Source organism: Mauremys mutica, chromosome 23 (genome assembly GCF_020497125.1).
Source record: "Mauremys mutica isolate MM-2020 ecotype Southern chromosome 23, ASM2049712v1, whole genome shotgun sequence".
In the NCBI taxonomy this organism is placed as follows: domain Eukaryota; kingdom Metazoa; phylum Chordata; order Testudines; family Geoemydidae; genus Mauremys; species Mauremys mutica.
Window position 1 is genome coordinate 12,794,865 of NC_059094.1, and position 27,069 is coordinate 12,821,933.

At 44.2% G+C, this 27,069-nt stretch overlaps 1 protein-coding gene across 2 annotated transcripts; it reads left to right on the forward strand.

Moving 5' to 3' along the window:
- Window positions 1–522: 522 nt before the first annotated feature.
- On the forward strand, window positions 523–26,364 carry LOC123355314 (RH-like protein). Of its 2 annotated transcripts, none has more exons than XM_044997656.1 (10): window positions 523–1,388; window positions 9,835–10,021; window positions 13,571–13,721; window positions 14,647–14,794; window positions 20,168–20,334; window positions 20,681–20,818; window positions 21,046–21,176; window positions 22,318–22,397; window positions 24,131–24,204; window positions 24,783–26,364. In XM_044997656.1, the coding sequence occupies exons 1-10, from the start codon at window positions 1,148–1,150 to the stop codon at window positions 24,807–24,809; spliced, it is 1,344 nt and encodes a 447-aa protein (XP_044853591.1). In that variant the 5' UTR covers window positions 523–1,147; the 3' UTR covers window positions 24,810–26,364. The 2 variants fall into 2 exon arrangements, with proteins under 2 accessions (XP_044853591.1, XP_044853592.1); XM_044997657.1 differs by lacking the exon at window positions 523–1,388 and adding an exon at window positions 5,396–6,356.
- The last annotated feature ends 705 nt before the right edge of the window (window positions 26,365–27,069 follow it).

Sequence of the window (27,069 nt, forward strand, 5' to 3'; positions counted from 1 at the left end):
TTCTCCGCTTTCTCCCCCCTCCCCTTGGAAACAAAGAAATAAAAATAATTTCAGGTCCGTCCCTCCCTCCCCGCCGCGTCCCCGCGCGCTGACGCCGCGCCCCCGCCCCGCCTCGGTCGACAACATCCAATCCGAGGACGACAGAATGGGATCGACGGGAGGTCAAACCAATCAACGACAGCGAGGGTCGGACGGACGGGTAAGAGAGCCGATCAAACAGTTTGTCCCGCCCCTCCCACGACGTTCTGGTCGCAGGCCCGCCCCAAACTCTGAGTGACGTCTCGCAGAGAGAAAGAAGGGTGAACTGACAGCAGACCCTCCAATTACTTGAAGGGATTTTGTTCCACCCGGGCGTTCGCACCAGGCACGCACCCCACATTATGAGTGATAGCAAGGTTGACCAATCAGAGATAAAAACAAGAGTGGGCGGGACATTATCCGTTCGTAAACGCACAAAAAGAGGGATTATTCTATCTTTGACTGACATTATAGTCCCACCCCCTCACGTTTTGATTGACAGCCTCGTTGACTAATAGGCTACCAGGAACGCGAGAGCGAAATCCCAGCGTCCAAAAGTAAGAGGACACAAGGTCCTTTGTCCCGCTCCGTCTCATAACGCAGCCGCCCAGGACGCCGCGTAGCCCTGCCTCTAGAGTGACTGACGGACAGCTTCGCCAATCAGCGAGAAGAGAAAGAACTGGAGAATGGCAGCTGAGCCGCCCAATCCCTGAACAGGGAAGGGGGCGCATCCAGCCCGTTCCAACGGTCGGACCAAATTGGGGCCCGTGGCTCATAGCAGGCCAATCAAAAAGGGACGGGGACCAGGGCCTGGCCAATCAGAGGTTACCTCCCTAGGCCTGTTGGGCCATAGGACGAGCCTTGAAAGGGTGGCAATTGCCTGGCCAATGGGAGATCGGCAGGAGTGGGCCTGGCACTAGGGTGGCCTCTGAGGGATGCTGCTGCCTGCCCAGTCAGTAGAGCCACCAGGGCCAGGTGTGAGCTGCTCCTGGGCACCCAGCCGGTGCTGAGGGACCCCGCCAGCCTGGGGAAGCGGATCAGCCTTGTCTACTCTGCAAAGCCCCTGGGGGCCTTTCCTGTCGTTGGAAAAACCTGCCCGGACGGAGAAAGGAGGCTCAGAAAAGAGCCGATGTCCAGAAGAACCCGGACGTGTGGTGACCCCATCCATGGACAGGCCGGGGACGTCGACGCTGGTGCTGAGGGAACCCTCCAGCCCCTTTGGGGGCGCTGGGTGTGGCGGAGTCAGGCTCGCTCTGAGGCTGGAGAGGCTCAGATAATGGTGACAGGCCAAGCGAATGGAGCAATATGGTGTCCCCTGGGGTGGGCCTGGCCCGCATACTCCAGTTATTATCTGTGCAGCGACAAGGGGGGTAACTACCTCACCAATTTTATCTCTCTAATATCCTGGGACTAGCACGGCTACACCTTCTGTACAAGCATCTGTGCACCACAATACCCTGATTTCTCGGCACAGTCTTGATCAGGATTTGGAAATCACTGGGACTTTCCCAGGATTTACGCTGGGTTGCTGACAGGATTTGGGGAGTTCACTAGCAGCTTGGGTAGTATGTCTATACTGAATAAAGCTGATAAGAATGAGATGAGAAGGAAGTTATACCAGACCCAAGCAGCAGCATGTAGGATGTGATGCATTAGTTTTCAGATGGGTAAATTCCCAGTCCCCTTTGCTCAGTGCATATGTCTTTCCCTCTTGGCCATTCCATTGTCAAAGATACTAGCAAATGTCTGTTTGGTTAGAGCAAAAAGACTGGGAGTTGGGATTACTGGGTTCTGTTCCTTGGTCTGGGTCTAATTCTAAGGCCTTGACTGAAGTAAGAATGGACTTAAATTCAATTGATTCAAAAGACTTCTAAAGCAAAATAAGTGTCCACACAAGGGGGTGTACCAATTTAACTAAATCAGTCTCTAATCTCACAACTTTCTTGTGCAGTCAAGACCTAACTGAAGTCCAGACGCTGCCCTGAGATCTGTCTGGGCAGGTGGCTGGGTGAAGGCGGCTCTCGCTATGGAGCTCCTTGCAGGACAGGCGCTGTCCTGTGCATTTTGTGTGAATCTCTTAAATGTTGTGCCTCAGTTTCTCCATCACTAAAATGGAGATGATAATAACATTTGCCTAGGCACTCAGGCATGTTGACTTTGACATCCTTGCAAGAGAGAGAAGTGCAAAGCATCACCTTCCCTGTGAACCTTTCACAGATTATAGGAAAGTGATCAGTATACAATGTGAGCTCAGTCTGCAGAGAGACTGTCACCTCCTTCCCCTTTGAGCTGGGAAAATGTTCACATACTAGCCAAATCAACTTTAGATCATACATTCAAAATGTTGCCTTTCCTTCCCCCTTGTCTTTCCCTTCCTGTTCTTCACTTTTACATCCTAGATACTTTTCTTCTCTGATTTGGCCTCCCCTCCATCTTTTTCTCTTCACTGTTTTGTTTCGTTTTTTGTATTCTTTGTCCTTTCTTCTCTTGTCTCTCCCTGCTGCCACTTCTACTCCCATTCTGTTTTGATGGGTCTAGAGTGCGCCTGGATCCTCTGTCCTGCCAAAGGTGGCTTATGAGAGCGCTTTGGGAGGATTTGTGGATGTCCGTGAATTTGCCTGAATCACCTGCCAAAGGTGCGTCAGGTGTTGGCTCTACCCCTGCTATTTCCTACAATTTACAATGTACATTTGCCTGCCTGGTATTCTTTTCTTTGCCAGTAGGTGGCTTTCTCCCCATTCATATACACTGCTTCTGTCTCTTGGGCATAGGTATGCAATATTATCACCTGCACCAATTTCATCAAAGAAGAACTTTACACACCACCAAAATACCCTCACGCTGCTCACTACCACTGCATCTACCTTCGGAAATGCTATTCCGAGCTGATCTTCTCAGAAACTTTGCAGATGCCATTTTTGTGCTGCTTTTCAGTCTCTTTCAGCAGCTCATGTGTAGCAATGAGATGCATAGGGTCTGATCTTGCAAGGTTCTGAGTGCTCTCAGTTCCTCTTGAAGTCTCGGTTTCTCTGATAGCTACTTCCCAATGAATTGGGTCAAGTATTAATTCAATTGTAAGGTTTTTGTGGCAGGGACCATGTTTTTGTTCTGAGTTTGTACGGTGCCTAGCACAATAGGGTCCTAGTCTGGTCATCCTAATTATGTGGCTAAGAGGCATTGTCTGCTTAACTTTGATTGTAAAATCCTCGAGGCAGGGTCCGTCTCATCAACCTCATTCTACAGTACTGAGCGCGTTGATGGCACTCAGTACATAATGTGCTCCCCTGTTTGACCTGAGCACTTGGCCAGTATTAGGGGTCTTGCAGGTTGTTTCTGTTGGGAGAAGAAATTGATGACAGAGTTAGTATTTTTTTGATGCACTCCCGATTATTTGTAAAGAGTGTACACTAAGTCCTATTTTCCTGGTCCGAGTAAGAATCCAACAGGGGACCATTTCTTTGCTCACAGTTCCAAGCCCCTTTTCAGCAAGCACTTGACCTCAAAGCTCTCTCTTAGCTTTATCTCAGGGTCATGCTACAAGTGCTTCCCTGCTGCCTTCTGTGGTGTTTCAGCTGCCTCCGCCACTCTCACTCTCAAACCTCTCCAGCAAACAATATCTAGTCACCAGTGGAAAAACTTCCACGCAGATAATTCACATTCCTCACTGGTTTTGCAGGTCATCTGTGTTTTGTGTAGTGGCTCCTATTGTTTCAAACTATTCCATATGGGAGCTTAATTAATTGTTGCTGCCCACCAGCTTCAACAGGGTTTCACCCAACCCCCAGCATAAGGGGTGTTAGCTCAGCCAAACTTCAACTTGGATAATTATTATGTTAAGTCTCCTTACATTCCCCTGTAGCACCATTGACTACTAGTATTGTTCTTCGCTTCCCACCCTAAGCTCTTGTGGAACATTGCTGTGCTCTGTTCAACAGTTGCCGCGTTTCTTCCTAGAGGTGGCTGCATTTTAGTGGTGGGAGAATTGATTTGCGTCTTTGTGCCACTAGATTCTTAAACAGTGTGTAAACCAATGGTGGGATCATTTAGGATGAATGACAGACAGTGGACTCACACCTTTTGGAAGTCGTTATTTCACGGTGCATTATTACGATTGGCTCTTGGACTAGTTGTGCATAATAAGGTGCCAGGTTACTGAAAGATGTGAAAAGCATGTTCTGATTCCAGACTAGTCGATTTGTCCATCCATCACACCCAAACAGTCTTCAATCAAGCAAGGTACAGTGCTTCTTTGTGAAAAGGAATATATTAAAGTCAGTCGAGAGCTTATAGAAATTTTATTTCTAAAATAGGCAATAATGACCCTCATTTCTAAAGTATTCCTCTTGCCAATACTAACAGAGGCTTGTTGGTCTAGGGAAGGCAGTGAGCAAGTCCCTGGACGGAATCAGATCACAAAGCATAAGCGTTTATTTTACAGTTAGCCAGTGGTAGTGAAATGTCCTGCCTTTCAGCCAGCTGGTAAACACATCAATCAGGAGTGGTGTTTGGGGAGCAGAGGCTGAACAGATCTCGACATCTGGAGTCTGGCAATCTTCATCATTCTGCTTATCTGAGCCAAACTGCAGCGGGCAGAGGTAGAGCAGCAACAGTATGTTGCTTTTGGAATGCCCCAGATTGCATGAAATGCTGTCTGCTAACCCTGGTGTTCTCCACCTGGGGGCCCCTTTGCCTTGATATATTGCTAAAAGCAGAGGGGGTCCCAGCTAGATGGGAATGCAGGGGCTTTGAGGTGGTCCCACTGTGGAAAAGCAGTTGCAATATGAAAAATATTACTCGAGTTGTAAGCATTTGGGGGCAGCAACCCTCTTTCTGTTCCGTTTGTTCTGTGCCTCACCCAGTGAGAGCCTGCTCCATGATGGGCTCCTAGGCACAATGGTCATAAAATAATAATCATAACAAAAGACTGAGAACCACTGTATTAGCTCGTCTTTTCCCCAGGATAGGATTTTATATCTCCTGTGAATGGAGGGTGCATTTCATCTCTTTCCTCACTGTTTTTTTTAATGGCCTAATTTTTGTAAGGTTTCATTTAAAGCGTTGTATTGGGAATTTAGCAGTCGAGCCCTGAAGTCCTTCTTGTATCTGTCCCCAGAGAGGGTACTTCATAAACAACATCGGGGAAGCTTCCCCCACATGGCCTTGCCAATATGCCTCTAAAGACCACTCTTCCTCTAGGGACAGAAAGGGAGCTGGGAACCCAAGACCTCTTTTCTACGACTACAACAGGCCCAGTCGTCCAAGGCATTGAGCGCTCCTGCCTTCAGTCACATTTAAGCCAATTCTCATCTAGAGCTGGATCCAGACTGAATCTGAATTTCAAAAGATCCATAGTGTTTGGATCTGGGGTTTGGACCTAGATCTGAGGTCAGATTCTCAGCTGTACCCAAGGAGCCCTAGGCCACAGCTGTGGGAGGGTGTCAGGGGTAGCTTGGGACTGGCCTGGTTCCTGGCATAGATTACATAGGCACATGGCAGCTCTAAATGATGCTGGCTCTGCCAAAGGCTCCCAGCAGCTGGGGATCACCAGGGTTTAGCGATGCTCCAGCCATGTCCCCATTTCCACAGCAATGCTCTGTACAGGCCAGGAGAGGGGGATAGCATAAGAGGTGCTATGGTAGCTCTATACCACCAGAGATTCCCATACGCTGGTTAGATCCACCAGCTTTTAAGGAGGCTGTTTGCTGGAATATTGGCACAAAGCAACCCTAACTGACTCACGAATTAGGCCCCTGGATCAGAATACGTCCTTCCTCAATATGGGGAGGGGTTCAGATTCGAGGTGACATCCTGGCTTCATTGAAATCAATGGCAAAACTCCCACGTTCCAGTTCATGCTTGTCTTTAATTATAGCGCAGCTAACCGATAAGGCCCACCAGCAGTTGGTGTAGCTGGTGAAGAGGGCTCTGACACACCAGTATTTTACCATTTAAATATACATTCTCTTGCACGTCCCAGATCTACTTGACTCAACTGATGTTCGTCGCTGTGGGCTTGCACTCCTGACCTGCCTTAGATAAGGAGCTATTCCTTGCTAACGCCTCTTGGGCTTTCTTATCGCATTGAAGTTTTTATTCCCTCCTCACCCCCCACCTTCTTTTGGTTTGAGGTTGGTGGAACGTTCTTATAGAAGAAAAATATTCCTGTGTGTGTTTTTAACACTCGAGCTAACGTACAATGGGTTCTGACTATCCTCCCAGTCTCCGATGTGGTCTGCCGGGGCTCATACTCTCTCTGGAAACTGCCTTTATCCTTGTATTTTGGTTTTGCTTTTCAAACGAAAGTGGAAATACACCAAAAGACCTTGACATCTATCCTGGTAAGTTTGCAAGCCTGTTGTTAAAGGTAGGGTTCAGGGTGTGCTTTTACTTGGGTGCGTTTGAGCTTGTTTTGAACAGTGCTGTACATCAGACAAATACAGTATGGGTACTTCCCTTTAAATACTCTGGTGGCGTGCACCTTCTGCAGTCATTTACACCAGGCCAGAGTGGGTGTCAGATACTACTAAATTGTGTCCTTGTGCTCCCTCACTGGTCTGTATCCACCAGTTGTCTCTCATATCTACATTGTAAGCTCTTTGGGGGGAAAAGACCATCCTGTTCTGTGTTAGTACAATACCTAGCACAATGGGTTCAGGTCCAAGACTGGGGATCTTGGAACCATGATCATACAAAATAATAATAAGAAATCTAGATGGATGAAAGCCTGGGACAAATGAATGCACAATGTGCAGAGCAACAAAGAATCAGGCTTAAGGATAGGCTTAAGGGTTACCTAGGGAGGTGGTGGAATCTCCTTCCTTAGAGGTTTTTAAGGTCAGGCTTGGCAAAGCCCTGGCTGGGCTGATTTAGTTGGGGATTGGTCCTGCTTTGAGCAAGGGGTTGGACTAGATACCTCCTGAGGTCCTTTCCAACCCTGATAGTCTATGACTGAAATAGTGTGACAGCTAGTAGGAATGGATTAAAAGTAGTGGTGAGTCTGAGCAGTGAAGTTCAGAACCTGGATCCAACCTTCCCCAAGGATCTTGGGCTGTTCTGAGCTGGGTCTTGGTTTCTGCCCCTTACTAGGTGAAACTATTAAATAATGGGCTCTGTGTTAGGCCCTATATTTGTTATCACATGTGTATTGGCAGGCAAAAGTAGCCCTTTTTCTTATTTAATAATATGCTGAGGATTGTCTTATGGTACCAAACTTTGCTTCTATGTTGTAAGCATTGAATCCTGCATCTGAGAAATGTGTTTTTCTACATTTACTGAAGATATATGTTTTATCATAATTGCTAATATATATAGCGTGTAACCTGTCTAAAGTGCTGTAAAATATTAACCCATTAATCCTCATGACTTCCTCGTAAGGTAGATAGGTAAGTCTTATTACTCCTATTTTACAGATGGGGGAAAACTGAAGTGCAGAAAGGGGATGTGACTTGCCCATGATCATGCATTGAGTTGGGTTCATTTAATATTTTGTACGTGAGTTACTCAAAAGCCAGAAACTTGCATCCCCCCCATACGTTTGCTTTAATCCTTGCTATGAAGTGTAGAAACCTGCACATGACATAAGAATATACCTATTAGCACATTTGCTGGGGCCACTAGGCTTAGGGATACAGAGATTTATACACAGTAGATCTCCTTCCACTTCTCCAGTGGTTCCAGCCTCAGTGTTCATTCTCTTCTCTAGCTATCCTACACATGGCCCACGCACTTCACCAAACTACCACCTTCTGCTCATTCACAGTCCTTATGACCCACTTCTTCCCTGGTGTTCACAATAAGCGAGTCAATAATAATTATTCGTTAAAAAACCAAACACTTTCAATTCACTGCCCAGAAGATGCACATGCCATGTGATCTTATTGCTGTTAGCTGTGACACTCTGAGTACCTTTCCCAAGCCTGAAGAAGACATCTCTGTCATTCGAAAGCTTGCCCCTTTCCTCAATAGAAGTTGGTCCAATAAGATATTCCCTCATCCATCTTGTCTCTCTAATATCCTGGGGCCGACACAGTCACAACACTCTTGTAACCTTAGTCCTTTTCCCCCTCCATGTTTGCTTCTCTCATTCACTGCGTCCCATCTAAAATAACACTGTAAATTCTTCAGAGTAGGCACCATGTCTTTCTGGTGAAGTGCCTAGAATGTTCTTGGATGCTGTAAAATTATGGCACAGAAAGAGCAATCTAAGGCCTGATGCAGCAGTCATTTATGTGTCTGAATAATTTGATGCATTGGAAGCAGTCCCCCTGGCTTTGATGAAACTACTCATTTGTGTAGGTGTCTGCAGAATCAAGGGTTTCAGATCTTTTTGTTTCAGAGTGGTAGCCGTGTTAGTCTGTATCAGCAAAAACAACGAGGAGTCCTTGGGGCACCTTAGAGACTAACAAATCTTTTTGTGAGGACCTTTCACGGGAATATTACAAACTCTATGGCATAACGTGTTTGGCCCCTTTTAGTAGTCACTCTGAATTTGTACATCAAAAAATAGGCTTGAGATGTTGCAGGGAAGACGAAGGGGGCTGGGTGTGTGTAGTTGGGGTGTGTATGTGTAAGGTGGGGTTTAAAATCAACAAGGAGCAGACACACTGCCTGTGCCTTGATAAGGGGACTCTGTTCCGAAGAAACATTTCTTAGCAGACAGAGTTGCAGTAGAGAGAAGTACTGCTTAGCTGAATATTATCTCAAATACAGCACTCCCCCTGGAATGGTGAAAATAGGGCTTGTGGCCCACTTTGAAAAGGAGGGTGTCAGTGTTTTCAAACTGAAGCAAGACAAGACTCTCTACAGATCTCGTCCCAAATTGGTTCTTGGTTACTTCTGTGCCAATCCTGCTGATTTGGTTTTGTGTAACGGAGAACAGGATGTGGTCCTTTGTTTTTACTGACTGACTGCAAGGGATCATTTGAAAGCAATTACCAGTGCTCTCATAAACCTATTACTGCCTCTGTCTTTCATTGTGCTTATAAACAGCTTCACATTTTTGTAACACTTAGTTTGCAATCTAAATAGACAAGACAGAGAGAAGATGGGAGGGAAAACAGAGGCACAGAGTGGGGAAGTGGAAGCCTAAGGTCACACGGCAGGTCAAAGACAGTCAGTAAAACCCAGAACTCCCGAGTCCCAGTCCAGTGCCTCATTGTTTAGTCCAGGGTCGGCAACCTTTCAGAAGTGGTGTGCCAAGTCTTCATTTATTCACTCTAATTTAAGGTTTTGCATGTCAGTAATATGTGTTAATGTTTTTAGATGGTCTCTTTCTAGGTCTATAATATATAACTAAACAATTGTTGTATGTAAAGTAAATAAGGTTTAAGAAATGTTTAAGAAGCTTCATTTAAAATTAAATTAAAATGCAGAGGATCCCCCCCCCCCCCGCCTCAGACTGGCGGGCAGGACCCGGGCATGTGAGTGCAACTGAAAACCAGCTTGCGTGTCACAGGTTGCCTACCCCTGATTTAGACTGTACTACCGCTTATCCTCCGTTCCCAGCACTTCTGATCTTGGGCAAGACACTAAACCTTCTTGTGTCTCACCTCCTCATCTGGCAAATTAGGATAATAAGACCTCCCTCACAGAGGGTGGGGGGCAGTATGGATTAATATAAAAGGTTTTGCTCCCTGATAAATAGTGCTCTTGAAATGCATGGTCTTGCACCACCCTCCTTTTCCACCAGAATGTATGAGGATAACTCTGAGACAGTTATTAATTGTCAGCAGGTTTATTGATCACTGCTGTGGTGTTAACGTGGAGTCTGGTCTGCATTGAAAACTTGACAGATTTCTCGGTTCCTCTGCCATGCAGCATTTCAAGATGTCAACGTCCTGGTGATTTTGGGATTTGGCTTCCTCCTGGCCTTCTTGAAAAGATATGGATTTAGCAGCACTGGATTCAACCTGCTAATTGCCGCACTTGGAGTTCAGTGGGCTGTGCTCGTGGAAGGATTTTTGTTTAGTTCCTCAGCAGGAAAAATGAAAATCAGCCTGCACAGGTAATTCGTACATCCTAGAATGGATCATTTACTCTTAACGTAGCATCTCTGAGTGCTGTGGCTAAGGTAATTTTTCCTGTTTTTTGGTATATTTACCCAGCAGTACCGTCACACTGGCAGGACCTTTTGTTATTTCATGGTTGGCTTTGTAATTTTAACTGCATTTTGCCATCTGTTGATCTAGCTCCTTCCTTCTATGGCCCCATTACCATAGTATCTGAGTGCCTCAGAGTCTTTACTCTCACAACACCCCTGTGAGATAGAGAGGTGTGGCCTTATCCCCATTTTATGGAAGGGGAACTGAGGCACAGAGTGATTGCATCAAATCCACTGGTCCAGCTGGCCTGCTATCCTACTTCCTGTCCTACCCATAAGCAATCACATAGCTTGTCCATATACTCCATTGTCTTACCTCTAGCAGTGGCCAATACCATCATACTGCACATTGTACATTCAAGGGAAATATTCCTCCCAGTTCCTTGAGGAGCTCAGTTTATATCATGAGACGTGGCGTTTGCTAACTGTGTATCATTGTTTTAACTTGTAGCTACATATGTTGTTAATGGTCCTAGAATTCATGACCTCTGCTCTTTTTCTTAATGGATATCCTCTCCCTTTTCCTCCCCCTCCCCCAAACAAAACAAAACAAAATCCTGCATCCATTAGCTAGTTATTGAGCATTGGTTGAATTATGGAATGCTACTGCTGTTTACACATATAGTATATGGCAGGGGTGGCCAACCTGTGGCTCCGGCCAACTTTCCAGTGGGCAGGGGGGTGCTCGCTGCTCAATCCCTGGCTCTGCCACAGGCCCTGCCTCCACTCCACCCCTTCCCACGCCCTCCCCTGAGCCTGCAGTGCCCTCGCTTCTCCCCCCATCCTGCATGCCACGAAACAGCAGATCAGGAGGTGCGGGAAGGGACTGATCAGCGAGACTGCTGGTGGATGGGAGGTGCTGGGAGCCGGGGGTGGGGGAGCTGAGGGGGGGGGAGTTGCTGACGTATTACTGTGACTGTTTGGCAATGTACATTGGTAAATTCTGGCTCCTTCTCAGGCTGGCCACCCCTGGTATATGGCAAAGGCATTTACAGTTCCAACCTCTCATCTACTGTTAAGTGTAAGAAGACTCCATTGGCAATCACAACACGGCTGGGATACAAGCAAAATGTCAGATACTAACTGGTACTGATTGGGTAGAATAACTATGGAACTACAGGGATCTCCCTCTCTTCCTCCTTCCCTCTTTCCTAGACAGGAAAGGAATGGTTTTGTGCCTGAGTCACCCAATTGGGAGTCAGGAGATTTGTGGTTCATCCCCATTTCTGCCCTAACCATTCTGTGTAATCCCGAGCAAATCATTTAACCCCCCTCTGTGCCTCAGTTTCCCCATCTATACCCAACTCAGTTGGGAGGCTTAATTCATGAATGTTTGTAAAATGCTTTGAGGTCTTAGGATGGAATGTGCTGCAGAAGAGGCAAGCATAAATGTTTTCCTTCTGCTGCTGCAGCCAAATTCATTGAGTGTTGTTAGGACATCAGAGGTAAATCACCACCTCCATTCTGCTTTTTAAATGCCTTTAAGTCTTCTTGTCATATATTCATTTCTTGTTATATCCTTCACGGCCCTAATGATTTTGTTATGCGTATCTAAAAATGTGAAGCACAACAAACTGCTGAGACCTTTCCTAACTGTTCTCATGCCTTCGTCTTGGTTTTTGGCTTTGCTGAATTAATTACTGCCCCGTCATTAGATATGTAGCAATAACTACTGTGTGGCAGTACAACAAGAGTTTCTGACGGGTGCTAACTAAAGTGGGATTTTGCGGGCTATGACCTGCTGGAAGATCTTGCAAAAAGTTGGCCAAAAGGTGTCATCACAAGACTCATGCTGATTGCACAGGGGATTGGTTCACAAGATCTGAAGTGCTAGGCTGGTGGGGAATTTTTCAACAATTTTTTGGAAGTTTTTTTTGGTGAAAAATGCAGATTTGTCAAAAACAAAGCTGTTTGCAAAACGGGGCTAAATTGGATGGATTTTCTGACTTAAAAAACGTGGGGCATTTTTTTCCTAAATCATCAAAATTTAAAAATTCCCATTTTTTTGGACTTAAGTGACTTTTTTCATTTAGAAATTCAAGCTAATTCGACTGAAAAAAAGAAGAAAAGGTTCAAATGGAAACAAAATGTTTCAAAGTGATCACAACGAAAAGTTTGGATTGGCCTGAAATGGGGAGGGGGAGAGAGAAGGGGGTTTTCAGTGCGTGAATATCTTGAGATTTTGACCTTTCCCCAGTTTGAGACAGGACATTTTTTTTGAACTCTTGAAAATATTCGCAGGATGAGAAAACCGTTTCCCATCCAGCTCTACTGCTGGTGCAGCTCTGGCCTAGGTCTGTAGCGACTGAAGTTATCATCATGTGACGGTCATTTTGGGGTCCCCATGTGAAATGAGACTGGTAGTTTGAGAGGCGTCCACATTCACAAAAATCATCCTCGCAAATGACAACTTTAATGGCAGACCCAGCAGAGAGACCAAGGCCACAGAGACTGAACGCCCCTTAACCCCTACAGGTGACCTCTTCTGGTCAGGGTTGACGCATTGGCAGGGTGATGTGAAAGCAACTGGATTGATACAGTTTGGGCTGCGCAGCTCTCAGGCCAGTACCTTTCAGAAGCACTCAGTTTCCTTAAATAAAAATCATCTCCTTCCCCAGCTGTGCGTGCTGCACACACAAGAAAATTGTCTGCAACTACAGAGCAATATGCTCGTAGATGATTTTCCTATCAGAAGTAAGACAAAATCTTTACCTTTGCGGGGACAATTTTGAGGATTTTCAGCACGTTCTTTCTCATGGCAAGAGGCAGGAGAAGCAGCTAATTGAAATTCCGGAATATTGTAAAGGTCAAGAACAGCCCAGAACACATCTATAAATTACAGTGTGTCTGAGTCATTAACATCCCTTGTTTCCTTGATGGAGGACAAAATGGTGGACAGCCTTTTGAGAAGTGGGGAAAAGGAAAGAAATAATTCTGTGTGAGGACTGTAGGAACTTCAGAACGCCTTGTGCAGAGAGACCGGTGTGATCTAGTGGTTGGGGCACAGGATGGGGAGCCAGAAATTCCAGAGCTCCAATCCTAGCTCTGACATTCGCTCCCTCTGTGGCTTTTAACGAGCCACTAAGGCCACATTTTCCAAAAGTGACTTCTGATTTAAGGTGTCTCAGTTCAGCCTGAGGCACCTTGGGGTTGGTGGTCAGTAGTGCTGAGCACCTGCGACTTCTGTTGACTTCTGTCAGAGTTATGTGTGCTTAGTACTTTTGAAAATTGGGCCCAAAGTACCTCATGTTGGCACCCCAAATGGGAGGCCACTTTTGAAAATGCTGCCCTTAAATCTCTGTGTCTTGGTTTACCCAGCTGTAAAATGGGGAGCAACCTCACAAGCATGAAAATTCCATAATGAATGTCTGGAACAGTGCTGACTACTACTGACTTTCTTTTTTTTTTTTGGTTCAATTAGTTTCACAATTAACTTTCTCCTTTTTTTTAAAGCGTATTAAAGGCCAGTATAAGTGTAACTGCTGTTTTAATCTCAGCTGGAGCTCTTCTGGGCAAAGCTAACCCTATTCAATTGATTTGGATGGCGATGGTGGAGGTGGCAGCTTTCAGTACGAGCAGATGGATCAATGTAAAATTCCTGAAGGTAGGTAACCACGTTATCCTATGCACGGGAAAAGGCTTTGGAGGGTTTAAACAAATCTTTGTTTTCCTTTGCTGGTCTGATATTGACGCTATACTGATAGTCAGCTCTAAGCTGGTTCGCTCTGGGCCTGATCCTGCAGTTTATTGCATGCATGCAGCTGCCACTGAAATGAAAGGGAGTTTTGCATGTGGAAGGGCTGTGTGGCTGGGGATTCTACTTGTGTCTCACTCTGATTACAGCACCTTCTCTCTGGCCTTCTGCACCTCACCTCTTCTCCTCTCTCTCCCAGCCAACACGCTCCTGCTTTCTTTCCTGCTGCTCTGATCACAGCTTCTTCCAGTCTCTTCACTGGCTTCTTTCCTTTCCTTTTGCATTAAGTTAAAGCTCCTTGTCCTCACCTTCAAGACTCTGCCCTAAGTTCCACGTGGCCCTTCTTACTCCCGCTGCAGGTTCCTGCCTAGCCCTCCCTTTGGTTCCATATCTTTTCATGAAGGCCAGGAGGGAGCCTTTGGTCCCTTCGCCCATCAAATAAATAATAGTAATCATCATAACGAATTGTCCCCTTTGCTCCCTCATTCATGTTGCCCACCATGCTTGGAGCAGCCTTCCACACCCCATCCACCAAGCCCTTCTTCCTTCTAACCATCTTCTGGGCAGCACTTTTCCAGCTGAGGGTATCTACACATCTCCTTGCACTAGAACTGGGACCAGTGTCTTTTATTTGTCTGAATTAGCTGGCAGGTTCCTTGGAGCAGGGACCAAGTCTTTTTCTGAGCTGCAAAAAGCACTGTGTGCACTGAGTGCTCATGAACACTGAATATGAGAGGGTGCCTATGAAGGACACTATATAAGTAACTGAGCTACAAGTCTCTGTACACATCAAGGGGACCCAATGACATCTTTGGAATATCTTTGTTGCCTGCAGGTTGAGGAACACACAAGCTTGATGCACGTTCACATATTTGGGACCTACTTTGGCTTGGCAGTCTCCTGGTGGCTGTACCATTCTTCACTGAGTGAAAGGGTTGAAAAGGAAAAGTCTAATCCGATATCTGATTTGTTTTCAATGCTGGGTAAGACCTTTACTTGAACGTCTCAGTCTGTGGTGGCCAGGGGGATGAATGACTTTGGGGATGGGGAATGGGGCATCGAACCTTTTACCGCAAAGTTGGAGGTTCGAATACAGCCCGGTGACCAGAAGTTGTTACCGTCGGATGGTAATGAGTTGGTGAGTCTCACCTCTGTTCTTAGGCTGATGGGCCCCATCGTGTAAACCACCACTGCAGTGGCACCGAGCAGGTCCCTTCTTGGCAGATGCAGCAGAAAGGCCAAGGCGGGTAAACTGTTCTCTCACCACTACAAGTGGCTGTTTTGCACTGATTTAACCATATTGGCAGGGGCAGTGTTACAATTAATATTTGTATTGCCGCAGGGGCCAGAGGCCCCAAGCAGGATCAAGGCCGCATTGTCCTAGGTACTGTATAAACACTTACAAAGACAAGAATCAAAAGAGAAGAAGCAGATAAAGGGTGGGGGGAAGATACATCACACACGCAAAATGCTCAGGGTAAGGATAGGTGTCTTTTTTTTTTTTTGGGTCTTTTTTTAAAGAAATGATCTTGTTTCTATATTATATTACAAAGCTGGTCCTGCCATGATCTGTGCTGTGCCCTTGTCTCCACAAAGAATGTAAGTTCCCAGGTCTGTCAATTTGGCACCTTGTGCCAGCACTGAATTTAATTTAACATTTAAAAGAAACGACATTGAAATAGAGGCATTGATTTCTGTGGCTAAAATCGAGTGAATACTGATCTAACCTATCACTGTGACAGGTGAGCGCCCGAGGCCTTTATTAGGAGCTATGTTCTGCCCGAATGGAGTGAATGAGCATTGCCGAATGTCTCCTCTGATCCCAGTAGATGGCACTGGTTATGGCGCTCGCTACTTTTGGCTGTACATCCCAAGATCTACTGTCGGTGGGAGGGGCTGATTCTGGGTGTTTGCTGGAACCTGACCAGGACTCATTGGCACATGTCTAATGAAACCTGGCAGCCTTCACCCAATGTAAAAAAGGAAAAATTAAATGCTCATCTTGCTGAGTCCCCAGAGCTCTTGCTCCGCTGTATAATTCAAAGCAATTGGTATTTTAATCTAACTCATCAAGACATTGTTAAGTCTTCATTATAATTTTAGTGCCAGCTCGCTACCCCCAAGTGCTCGCTATCTAAAGTAATTATGTCTTCATGAATAATTCCTGAAAGCAACTCCGAGGTAGTGCAGATGCTCACAAATGAACGACCAAACAAGCGATTTCATAATGTGTCCAAGGCTACCCAGTGCCTGGGTCCCCCCAGAAATTCAGGGCTGGATTATGAACACTTCCAACTCATAAGAAGAGCCTCATTGCAGTTCCTGGGATTACTCTTGCAAGTAACTATGTTGCCAGTGGGAATAAGGGATTCACAATCTGGATCCTTCTTTCCAGCTCCACTCCTGCCACAGACCATGAATTGCCATAGTGGGAAATACCAGTGGGACCTCTAGTCCTGTGTCTTGTCTATGACAGTGACCTGTGCTAGATCCGCCTAAGGAAGATGTAAAACCTCCTATTGTGCAACATTGTGCTGGAAAAGGATGTTTGTTTCTTCCTGAGCCCCAGCTGGTGATTAATTTATACCCTGAAGCATGAAGACTGATAATCTTTATCCTTGACAGTGTATCTGCAGATATGATTCTTATTCATATATGAATGAAATTCAACCCTCCATAAGACCTGTACGCCACGTAAGTTTCACATAAGCTTTCAAAATAGAGCTTAAGTGGGACATAAACGTTGTAGGTTGTGGGCTGCACAAGGGTGAATGGCACACACACGTGATTTGCTTCTGTAATAATACAGCACTTTGGTTAATATTTCTACAGTGCTTTGAAAACAATCTCCTGCAGTTTGTGAGTTCCATAGGTAAATGATATGAGTATCGCCACCTAGAGTGGCATGGGGAGAATGGAGGGGGTAACCTTGAAGCCGTAAGATCCCTCTAAACCAGTGGTTCCCAAACTGGGGTTCATGAACCCCTGGGGGTTCACGAAATGTTACAGGGAGTTCTCGGGGGGGGGGGGGAATTCTCTAATGGCAGACAGAGCTGTCCCTAGGGACCCCAGGCACCACAGGGCCAGCAGCCAAGAGCCTCAGGGACTTCCAAGAGCTAAGCAGATCAAAGCAAGCGTATCTATCACACTGAGGAGATTTAAACTTCAAGATGCCTTATAAGAAATGGAAAGGGAGGTGGATTTTTTTTTTGCTGTTTTTAAAATGAAATAGGCTGCTAGTATTGTTTTTAAAATTATTATGAAGAACAAGTTTAAGCTTTGTGTAACGTGTGGTGTTTGCCTGGAATGCTCAAGACCTGAATGCTGTGTAGGAGGAACTCGTTGAGTTGGCTTCTTAAATCCCTTCATGCTGTTTCATATCTGATACTCCTTGATGAAACCTAGGAGCCTTGTCTTATCAGGCTTAATCAAAGTGATACAAGCTGCAAAAGTGAGATCTTGGAAGAGTGTTGCCGTTTTCATACTGTAATAAAACACTGTAATGATAAATAATAGTGTGTAATAAGCTTGTCATAAAAACAAATGTTTTACTTCCAAGATCACTGCTTTTATACTTTATCCTCAGGTAAAGGAGAAACTCCCTGGAAATATTCATTTTTAGGAGGGGGTTCACGAGACCTGACAGTTTAGTGAAAGGGGTTCGCGGGTTGTTAAAGTTTGGGACCCACTACTCTAAACATTTACATTATTTACTGGTGCCTGGAGAACCGAGAAGTGGGAAGGGGGGAAGATACAAATGGGAGGAGAGAGGGAGGAAATGGGAGAAGGGATGGATAAATTGGGAGGGAGGAACTTGGGACCTTTTGGACACAGAATATCCAATAGCAACCTTGAGCGAGACTCTAGTTATTTCATGGGCATAAGGGTGATGCTGTTGCCTAGTCTCTGCTGACTTCACTTCAGAGATAATCTTGCCAGTCTTTTGCATGCAGGCTGTAGCAGATTATAAGTGCCCCAGCACCTGTCGTCTCTGAGAAATAAGAGTACTGGGATGTGAGATAAAATAACGCATCCACTTGACTGCAAATGTTAGTTACCAGTGGGTGATTGACGGCATCCCAAATGTGTTTTTAGGGATATGCTCAAAGCACAGACTGTAACAAACTGCAACCATCATCTGTCTTGCCGCTTGTACAAGGGGAAGGTTCCAGGGCTCAAGATTAAGGGCAAAAAGCCATCCTGCAACTGACAGCCCCGCTAAAGAAAATGAAAGAAACATGTCCTGACTATACAGACTAGAATAGATCAGGAGGTCTCCGTAGGGGTGAACTCAGTGATAAGTGCAGCTTATGTCAGTTTCCCAAGGGATATGCCAAATGGAAATTATACTGCGCTTATGGAAAAGAAGCAGCTTGGAACATGATCTGCCCAGATAATATCACTTTGTGGGAAGCCTGTTAGTTTTTCAGAGCATATCAAGGTCACTGTGCCTGCAATCCTCTGTGTGCGCCATGGGATCGTCCTTTCAGTCGTTCAAAAGGCCGGAGGGCCTAAAGTTAGCAACAAAAGCATCTAGGGCCTTGGAGACCCAAGCTCTTGCAAAGGTGATGGCTGTCAGTGTTGCTGGGAGCAGGGACTAACCAGCGTGTTTTTATAGGGACATACCGCACCCTGGAAACCTGCATGTTTTAGTGATTGATTGTAGTGAGAGCACTTGAAATGTTGCTGTGAGGTGAATAGCCTGTGGAATTAACTCTATATAATTCAGGCACCCAGTAGAACATTAATTATCGAGTCTGCCTCGGAGTCCCCTCTGCAGTAGAGGTGGGGGAAGAGAAGATAAATCATAGCTTATCTTTAATACAGCCTATATCCTTAAATAGTCCAGCATAGATACCAGAACTCCTGGGAGCAAAGCTGTGCCCTGACATGTTCAATATATAAACTAGTGTGAGTGCACCTGCTGCCCTCTACTGGATGGATTCAGATCTGCCTGTGTATGAGAGAGAGAGTTTGTTGTCCTCTGGTGGCTGGCCCACAGAGGACAAGACCCCTCTTTGCTGGTGATTGGGGCCTGTTATTTACTCCTGGGGGAATTCTGCATCAAAATTTAAAAATTCTGCCTACAATATTTTAAAGTTCTGCAAAATTCAGCATATTTTGTCTACATAACACAATATAATCATGCTTCTGCTGACTGTCGCAGCTGCCCGGGGGCTGACAGTGGGAGCCCCAGCTGCCCATGCCAGGTGTGGGCGGGAGTGCTGGGGGAAATCACAGATTCTGCAGGGAAAAAAAGAAAGTTCTGTGGGAAACATTAATTCTGCATTGCGCACTGGCACAGAATTCCCGCAGGAGTAGTTTATTGGAGCAGAAGGACCCAACGTCCAGCCTCACTATCTACTGAAAAGTTAAATTAAATTAAAATAATTGTTAATTAATTAATTTAATTAACAAGACAGAAACCCCATTTCTCCACCAAGTGGACAAAGCAAGACAACAGAAGTGCAAGCTTCCCTGTGCTAGCCTAGAAGAACCATCACTGGCGGGAGAGGGGAGTTCAGGCTCCATGGTTCAGGTAGTTTTCCGCATCTCTGCTGAACCTGTCAGAAAGGGAGCCAGCTAGTATCACTTGTGCTGGTGTTCTGATACCCCTACATTCTGAACATAGCCATGTTCTTTATTTTGGTCAGTACCACATCAGCTGTGTGACCAGCATGCTGTACAACAGTCAGAGGACTTGGGAGGTTTTGGCCAAGGACATCAGTGCAAATCCCTGCTGTTTCAGCAAAGATCCTGGACCCTTTCGGGCCTCATGTTCAGAGGTGCTGAATGCTCCCATTGACTTCACTGTAGTTGTGGTTACTGTGTACTTCAGAAACCAGGCCCCTAATGCCCATGCAAAGCAGACAGGGTGTTGGTTTTAAAGATCTCATCTGAAAGGACCACGCACAGTAAATTGCGTGCTGCACAAACATGCTTCTTAGGGATGAGAGGCAGAATCATTCCCATTGATATTTGAATCTGAGTTTCCAGGGAGCACAGGTATTGCAAAGCTGATGCTTAAGGACCATGAAAGATGATGAGTATCTCCTGCATTGAGGCCCTCAACTCTTTTCAGGAGGCTCTTGGCTCTTTGAAGGATCAGGCCCTTCCCAGCTAAGTCACCTTTCTGGGTGCACGTTTATTCCATGGCTACTGTTGAGATGTGCAATGCAGGACTGCTGGGGAGGCTCAAAATGTAGTGATGGTCAGAATGATGGAGCTGGTTCACAATGTGGGTATTGCAGTGGATGCACTCTGTGTGATTTAGAACCTGCCAGCAGAAACAGTATGGGACGGACCCACTGGGTTTGTGAGCATTCTAATGAAGACTGCTTCTCTTTGTCTGCAAGGCACTCTCTTTCTGTGGATGTTCTGGCCAAGCTTCAACTCTGTGCTAATCGTGGATCTGATGGAAAAGAGGAACGCAATCTGCAACACTTACTATGCCATAGGTGTGAGTGCTGTGGCTGCTTTTGCACTGTCATCCTTGAGCAGCAGGAATGGAAAAATCAGGATGGTAAGAGGAGAGCAAAGGTCGCTTTGCTGAGAGACCTAGATTTTTGTTAATCTCTTTAGCAATACATTGAAAGTAAAATGGCTAATAAGCTAAAACAACACTAGCGCCTCAACAGGATGATGATCTCTTGTCCCCAAGCAAATAGCCAGTTAACATCTTCAATACTGTAGTGCGGCAAGGGTGAAATTCACCCCCTATGCACAGGGCCAGTTATACTCCAATTAGATCCCACTTAAGCCCTCAAAATAGGTCTTAAATAGTGCATAGATGTGTTGCAGGAGGGTGAATTTAATCCAATGCCATATCATTGTGTGTGTGAACTGACTTTGGTGATGTTAATCCACAGATCCACATCCACCATGCAGCACTAGCAGGAGGGGTTGCTCTTGGTTTCTCAGCTCCCATTATTCCACATCCTTGGATTGCCATGATGTTGGGTCTGCTTGCCAGCATGGTTGCAGTACTGGGATCTCACTGTTTACAGGTAATGTCTGAAACCCCAGATCCTGTCACGCACATTTGTGTGAGGTTTTACACACAAAGAAATGGCACATGTAGAGAGATTACAGCCAGGACTCCTGGGTTCTGTTGCCTAGTATGTGGGACTGAGAGTGAGGAGACCTGCATTCTATTTTGGGATGTGTGGCTGAAGAACTTTTCTGCTCAGTAAATATGTTCATCTCTGTATTTATTAAACATTTCCCTCCCCAGACATATTTGAATTCGGTGCTCAAGATTCATGACACCTGTGGCGTCCATTACATGTTTGGGTTGCCTGGATTGCTTGGAGCGATAGTCAATGTCATTCTCTTCATAATAATCAAGCGGGCCAGTTTATCAAGGTAGGTTGATCCTTTTTAGTAAGTATCATGTTCAGCTAATCGTTAATGTATTGTGCTAGAACTCCGTTTTAGAACACACATGCAGTATGCAGATAGCGCTGCATGGCCCCTGTAGATTAACCGCGTTAATAACAATCAAGGACCAGATCCCAAAGCCCATTAAAGTCAATGGAAAAGCTCTCATTGACTTTGGTGGGCTTTGGCTCAGGCCCTCAAAAATTAATTTTTAGTGCTGGATTGCTAAGCGGGTGATGTAGACTACACTGGGGGAGCGGAAATGAGAGCAGAGATTAAGTGGAAGTGAGACTGAACTGGGATCTGAAGGTGAGTCATGAGCAGTTTTGAATTGATGATAAAGACAGGAAGCCATTGAAGAGGAATGAGGGTTCAGGTGATGTGGATCCTTCCAAATGGTGACTTTTGATTGACACTGCATGTGTCAGGGAATCTTGTATATTAAAACTGGCAGTAAAAGACAAAATATTTTTTTGAAGAGGTAATACATATATGTGGGTGCTCAGCCCCTCTCAGGATCAGGCTCTGACTGCAATGCAGTAGACCCACATCAGAGGAAAGAGTGCCAATTCAGGGGTAAAACTAGACAGGCCAGAGTCCTGGAGAACGTACTTGCTGGACCACTGTGCACCATTAGGGGGACTAAATGTCCCAGTAGCTCTTTTAGATCTGATCCACAATTGATCCAGTCAGACAAACCTTTATTCCTTCACAGAGTCCCCTGGCTTCATTAGGACGCTGTGTGGGTAGATCAGATTACAGGATTGGGGCTGTACGTGGTCAAAATCTGCCCTCTAATGTACGCACTCAACTTCTATTCAAGTTGCTGGGCTTTGCAAGCATGTAGCAGGCAAAATTTGGCCTTTGGTTTCTGTATTCGTCTTTGGTCTGGTGCTGAACCTTCCAAATGAAACTGTACAATAATTTAATGATTAAAAATAAATTTGAATTATGTGATTCTTCAGTTAGCGAAAAGTTGCCATGATGCATATATTCAAGCAGACACATGCATAACCTTAATGTGTAACTCAGAATCTGTAAGTGGCAAAAATTCTAGGAATATTTTTCACTACAGTCCTTTGCTTTGTGTGAAAGTTTTTGTTGTTGTTTTGTTTTTCATTTTCAGCCTGGGTTATCTAGCCTTGATTGAAGTTGGCTCTTTCATGTTGACCACTGCTATCGGTTTGGGAACAGGTTTCATTACAGGTCAGTATGGGAAAGCTCTTTGCAATAGCTTTGTTCTGATTTTTTTTAAGAGTAGGTGGTATGCAATTATATTACATCAGCTCTAACATCAGTGTTCACTGGCTTATTGCATCTCTTGGCACCTAGATACTCTGGTGATTGATGCACTAAAAATATACATGTAGGTAGATGACTTGCTACTGTAGAAAAAGCTGTAGGAAATACTGAGTGGGGAGGCTTCTTTCAGTTGCAGCAGAAAGGGGTCTGTTCAGCAGGGCCAAAACAATAGCATCATTCTTATGCTTGCCAAGGTTATTTTTAACTGATGCTTCACCAGCAGCCTCCAGATTTCAGATAGGAGGAAGGATAGGATGGACATCTTTATATGTGGAATATTGCCTTAGTGACAGTAAAAATATATTGAGACTGTTTTCTACTCATGGGGTAAGATCTTCAGCAGCTGTAAATCAGCATAGCTCCCCTGAAGGCAATAGTAGATTTTACATTAGTTGAGGATCTAGTCATCTGGTTCTAGATCTTAGATAATCTCTGTCTCTGGTGGGATTATGGCAGTTGCAATATTTTCTACAGCTATTTGCTCCTGCTTCAGTTCAGTGAAAGAAACTGCATATTGGAACCTCTGTTCCAATACCATTCTCTAAAAAGAGTGTTTCAGCTTATAATTAATATGTAACTCCTGTGCTTGCTCAAATGTAATTAATAGGTTGGGCTAATCAAGCAAACTTTAAGTATCTATTTCATCTCACTGAAAGACATGGGGGGGGGGGGGAATAAACAGCAAAAATAAACAAACATTCTGTGTTGATCCAATCATTTAATGAGCTGGGTGTTTACATCTGAAATCTCAAGTTAACAGTGCTCATAAGCCTGTTTGCTTAATGTGCCTGGGTAGCTTTTCATATAAAAAGTTAATGATCATTTAGTTTATCCTGAAAATCTGGCAAGCTGTTCAGTTGGCTTTAATAAGTGTTAGTTTCTAATAATTAAGGCCTCACTTCTGCAGGCAGAATCTCTTGCCCCCATGGAGGCCACCTGAAATTCAAACGGGCTCTGTGTTTGTAGGGTTGGCCCAGACTAATCAGTTTGCAGGATCAGGACCTAAGATATTTTTTTACATGCTTTGCTTTGGATCTCATCCGTTCACTGTTTGAAGATGACTGAAGGCTGGGGAAGGGTCCAGGTAATCCTACAGAGAGAAAATAAGAGCTGGCTTTTCTGGAAACATGGTTTTCTCCCCAAATTATGTCAATCTGGGGAACATTTTACAATAATTTGTACAGGATTAGGAAATCTTTCTAGATTGGTTGAAATTGTGTATCAAATTATTCTGAACCAGATATGTCCTGTATAGAGATGCACGTGAACCCCACATTCAAATCCAGACCTGAGTATCTCCAAAGTTTGTGGGCTGGTTTCCAACCCAAGGTTTTGGTTAGGCCCATTATACATATTAGAGGCAGCAGCAAGGCTGGAGGACAATCCAGATAATTCTATTTTGCCAATAGATTTTAGTCTATTCATTAGCAACATAAGGAGGTTCAAAAGCATTAAAAGTAATACCACTTGTCGTCTTTTTAATCTGACATTCACCCCTACAGAAAGATTTCCACACATGTGGGGGCATGGTTGTGATTCTGAGTCCATATTTAGTTCTGCATTATATTGTGATATGTGGCTAATAAATATATTTACAAAAAGCCCCTCCCACCCACATGTATCATTTTTAAACACAGGTTTCATTTTAACTTTCAAACTATGGAAGACACTGCCTGCATCAAAGTACTTTGATGACCAAGCTTATTGGGAGGTAAGCTTTCAGTTTTTGTGGGGGTGTGTGCGTGGCGCGCATGCAGCCGATGCCACCATGAAGCTCCAATCTCAATATGGATTTCTAGGTGCTAAAACAATACAAAGAAGAACCATATTTCATGATAGTTCTTGAATGTCCTGGTCTAAATAGATTAACTATTTTGAGACTGGACGGTATAAATATATACTGACTTTGGATAGAATTTCGAAGTCCCTAAGGAAACTGGGTGTCCAAATAGCCTAGGGGGTGGCTTTGAAAATCCTAACCTTTGCTTATGTGCAGAACTCCCACAGAGTTCAATGAGAACAGGGTCAGCTCCTATATGTGTTTGGCATTAAATAAGAAAAGCTCTTAAGCATATGCTTAAATCAGTCCCTATTCAGGATAGCACCTAAACATATGACCAGCTTTAAGCATGTGATTAAATGCTGTCCGGAATAAAAGTGCTTTCCTGAATCTGGGTCCTAAAGGAGAACAGGCTAGAATATGGTTTCACATTGTTTTATATAGCTTTTGATTTTTTTATTTTATTTTGAGTAAGATGTTATGTTACAGAAATATTTCTGCATTCACAGTTTCCCCATTTGGCTTATGGATTTTGAACAGAGGGACCGGACCAAAATTACAGAAGATTAGACCAAGATGAGGAAAACATTTCCTATTCTCTGCTTTTAGAAAACTAATTGGCATGGGGGGGAAGAAAAGGTTAAATATCACTCCTGAATTTCAAAATGAAGAAACATTATTGCATTAGGCTGCTTTAAATTCTTAAATGATACAGTATGTAAAGTCACAGGTAAAATAGTTTATTCAGCTTTTCTGCCTTGATAAAGTCTTGCTTTCAACATTTTCTTTCGTAAATCACATACAATGGATCCATCCAGCTTTGATAGCTTATCCTTTTAAGATGCTTCCAGATTTTGATGAAGGAAGATATTTTTGTAACTCCTATTTTGAAAGTCAAAAAATCATGAACATTAAGGGCTTGATTCTGCAGGTGCTGAGCATGCTAGTTCTGATCTAGCAAAACACTCGTGCTTAAAAATATGTGCATGCTGAAGTAATCCCTTTGAGGTTCATGTTAAGGAAATGCTTGAGTGCTTTGTTGGATTGGGGCCAGTATGCTCAGCACCTTGCAAGATCAAAGCCTAAATTAGTTGATTAGTTAAAGAAAATCTGTAGCTGCTTTGGTTTAGGCCAGCTGCTCTGAAAATTCAAATGGTAAGAAACTGAAGTGTGAAGTGGAATTGAAAATAAAAGGCTTGACCCTACAACTCTTACTCATGTGAGCAGTGCCCCTGAAGTCAATGGCATTACTTGTGCAAGGGTTGCAGCAGCTGACCCAGAGTACTCAATCCTGAGAAGTGGGAAGTGATAAATACTCAGCTCTTCAAAGGGTCAGGTGCACAGTGGCTATTTGAACAGCACTCTTTACTGTACTTCAGTGACTAAGTGCCTCTTGCTCACATCAGTAGTCCTTGCACAAATAATCCCATTTACTTGAATGAGGCTAATTATGTGAGTAAGGGACTTGAAGCATAGTGCCCATAATGTGTAACACAGACAGTATTAATCACAGGCTTAATTAATTATAAACCAGTTTCTAAAGGGCTTTATCCTGGTTTCATGTTGTTTAAATGTTTTACCTTTAAACACTTGTTTAAGGAAACAATGTAAAAAACCTGGTGCTGTGTGAGTGAATATTAATGAACAAACTTTATTTTGTATTTTAAAGGGCCACAGTCAATATGAAAAAATCAGTTGGTCTGAAAATGTTGTGTATATACAATAGTTAAAAGTAATGCTTAACAGTATTGCCATCTGATGGCATTTAAAGCCCCAGTTCTGCATCGACTTCAATAGGTCACCCCACAAGGGCCTGCCTGCACAGAACTCGGGGTCTTAGTATATAGTTAGCCCTAATGCTGTAATGGACTCTGTGCAAGCAGATTCCTGAACCCAGATGGAGCTCCTCGTAGGATTGAGGCCTTAGTCACTGATCTCTAGCTCCTCAAAAGGTGTTTAGGCATGTGCCCACCCTGGATTTCAATGAGTTAGACAACTAGATACCTTTTGAGCATCGGGGTAGAGTTTCTCCATTTCAGAATGTTTGTCTCACTCACAGCTTTTTCAATTGCCTATGTTAATAAAGAAATTGCAAGTAGTGGTTGTCTTTAATCAGTACACTTGCTTGAAAATAAAGCAAACTGGCAGTAATCTGCCATAACATATATTCTTTGATATGAGAAGAAACTTATACTGTCCTTGATCTATTACCTCTAAAGGAAAATGGAATGTTACTTAGTGGGTAACTATTACTCCACTGGCAGTATCAAAAGCGTTTCTGGTAACGGAAGTGCTATTGTTCTATGTTTGAGTCATGAGATGATTGCTGACCTGCTTATTTCTAAAGCCTGGCACAGCTACAGAAATTTGGCTCTGCATCTGAGCCACAATCTGCAAAGATGGTAAACAATACAGCCATCTCTGTGTGTAGATATCTATGGATTTTTGCAGGGCTCTAATTCCATCAAAGGTTCACAGAACTCCCATCAAAACAGATAGGAGCTGAATCTATGCAATTACTTAAGTCCATGAAGCTTGGTATAGAATATAACCAATATAGTTGCCCCATCTCAGTGTTACCTAGCAGTTATACTTATTTTCCCTCCTAATAAGTGTTGCAAGATTCCAGTTTTAAGCACAATTTTCCAGCAGTAGGTTGAACCTGGTACAGTCAGTATTAATTTTTTTTTAGTGACACTTTTTAAAATGTTACTTCACATCTTACACTAACCCAAATTTTCAGATGTCTTTCCCCATTGCTCAATCAATAGTCCTAACCTTAAATACTGAAGGGAA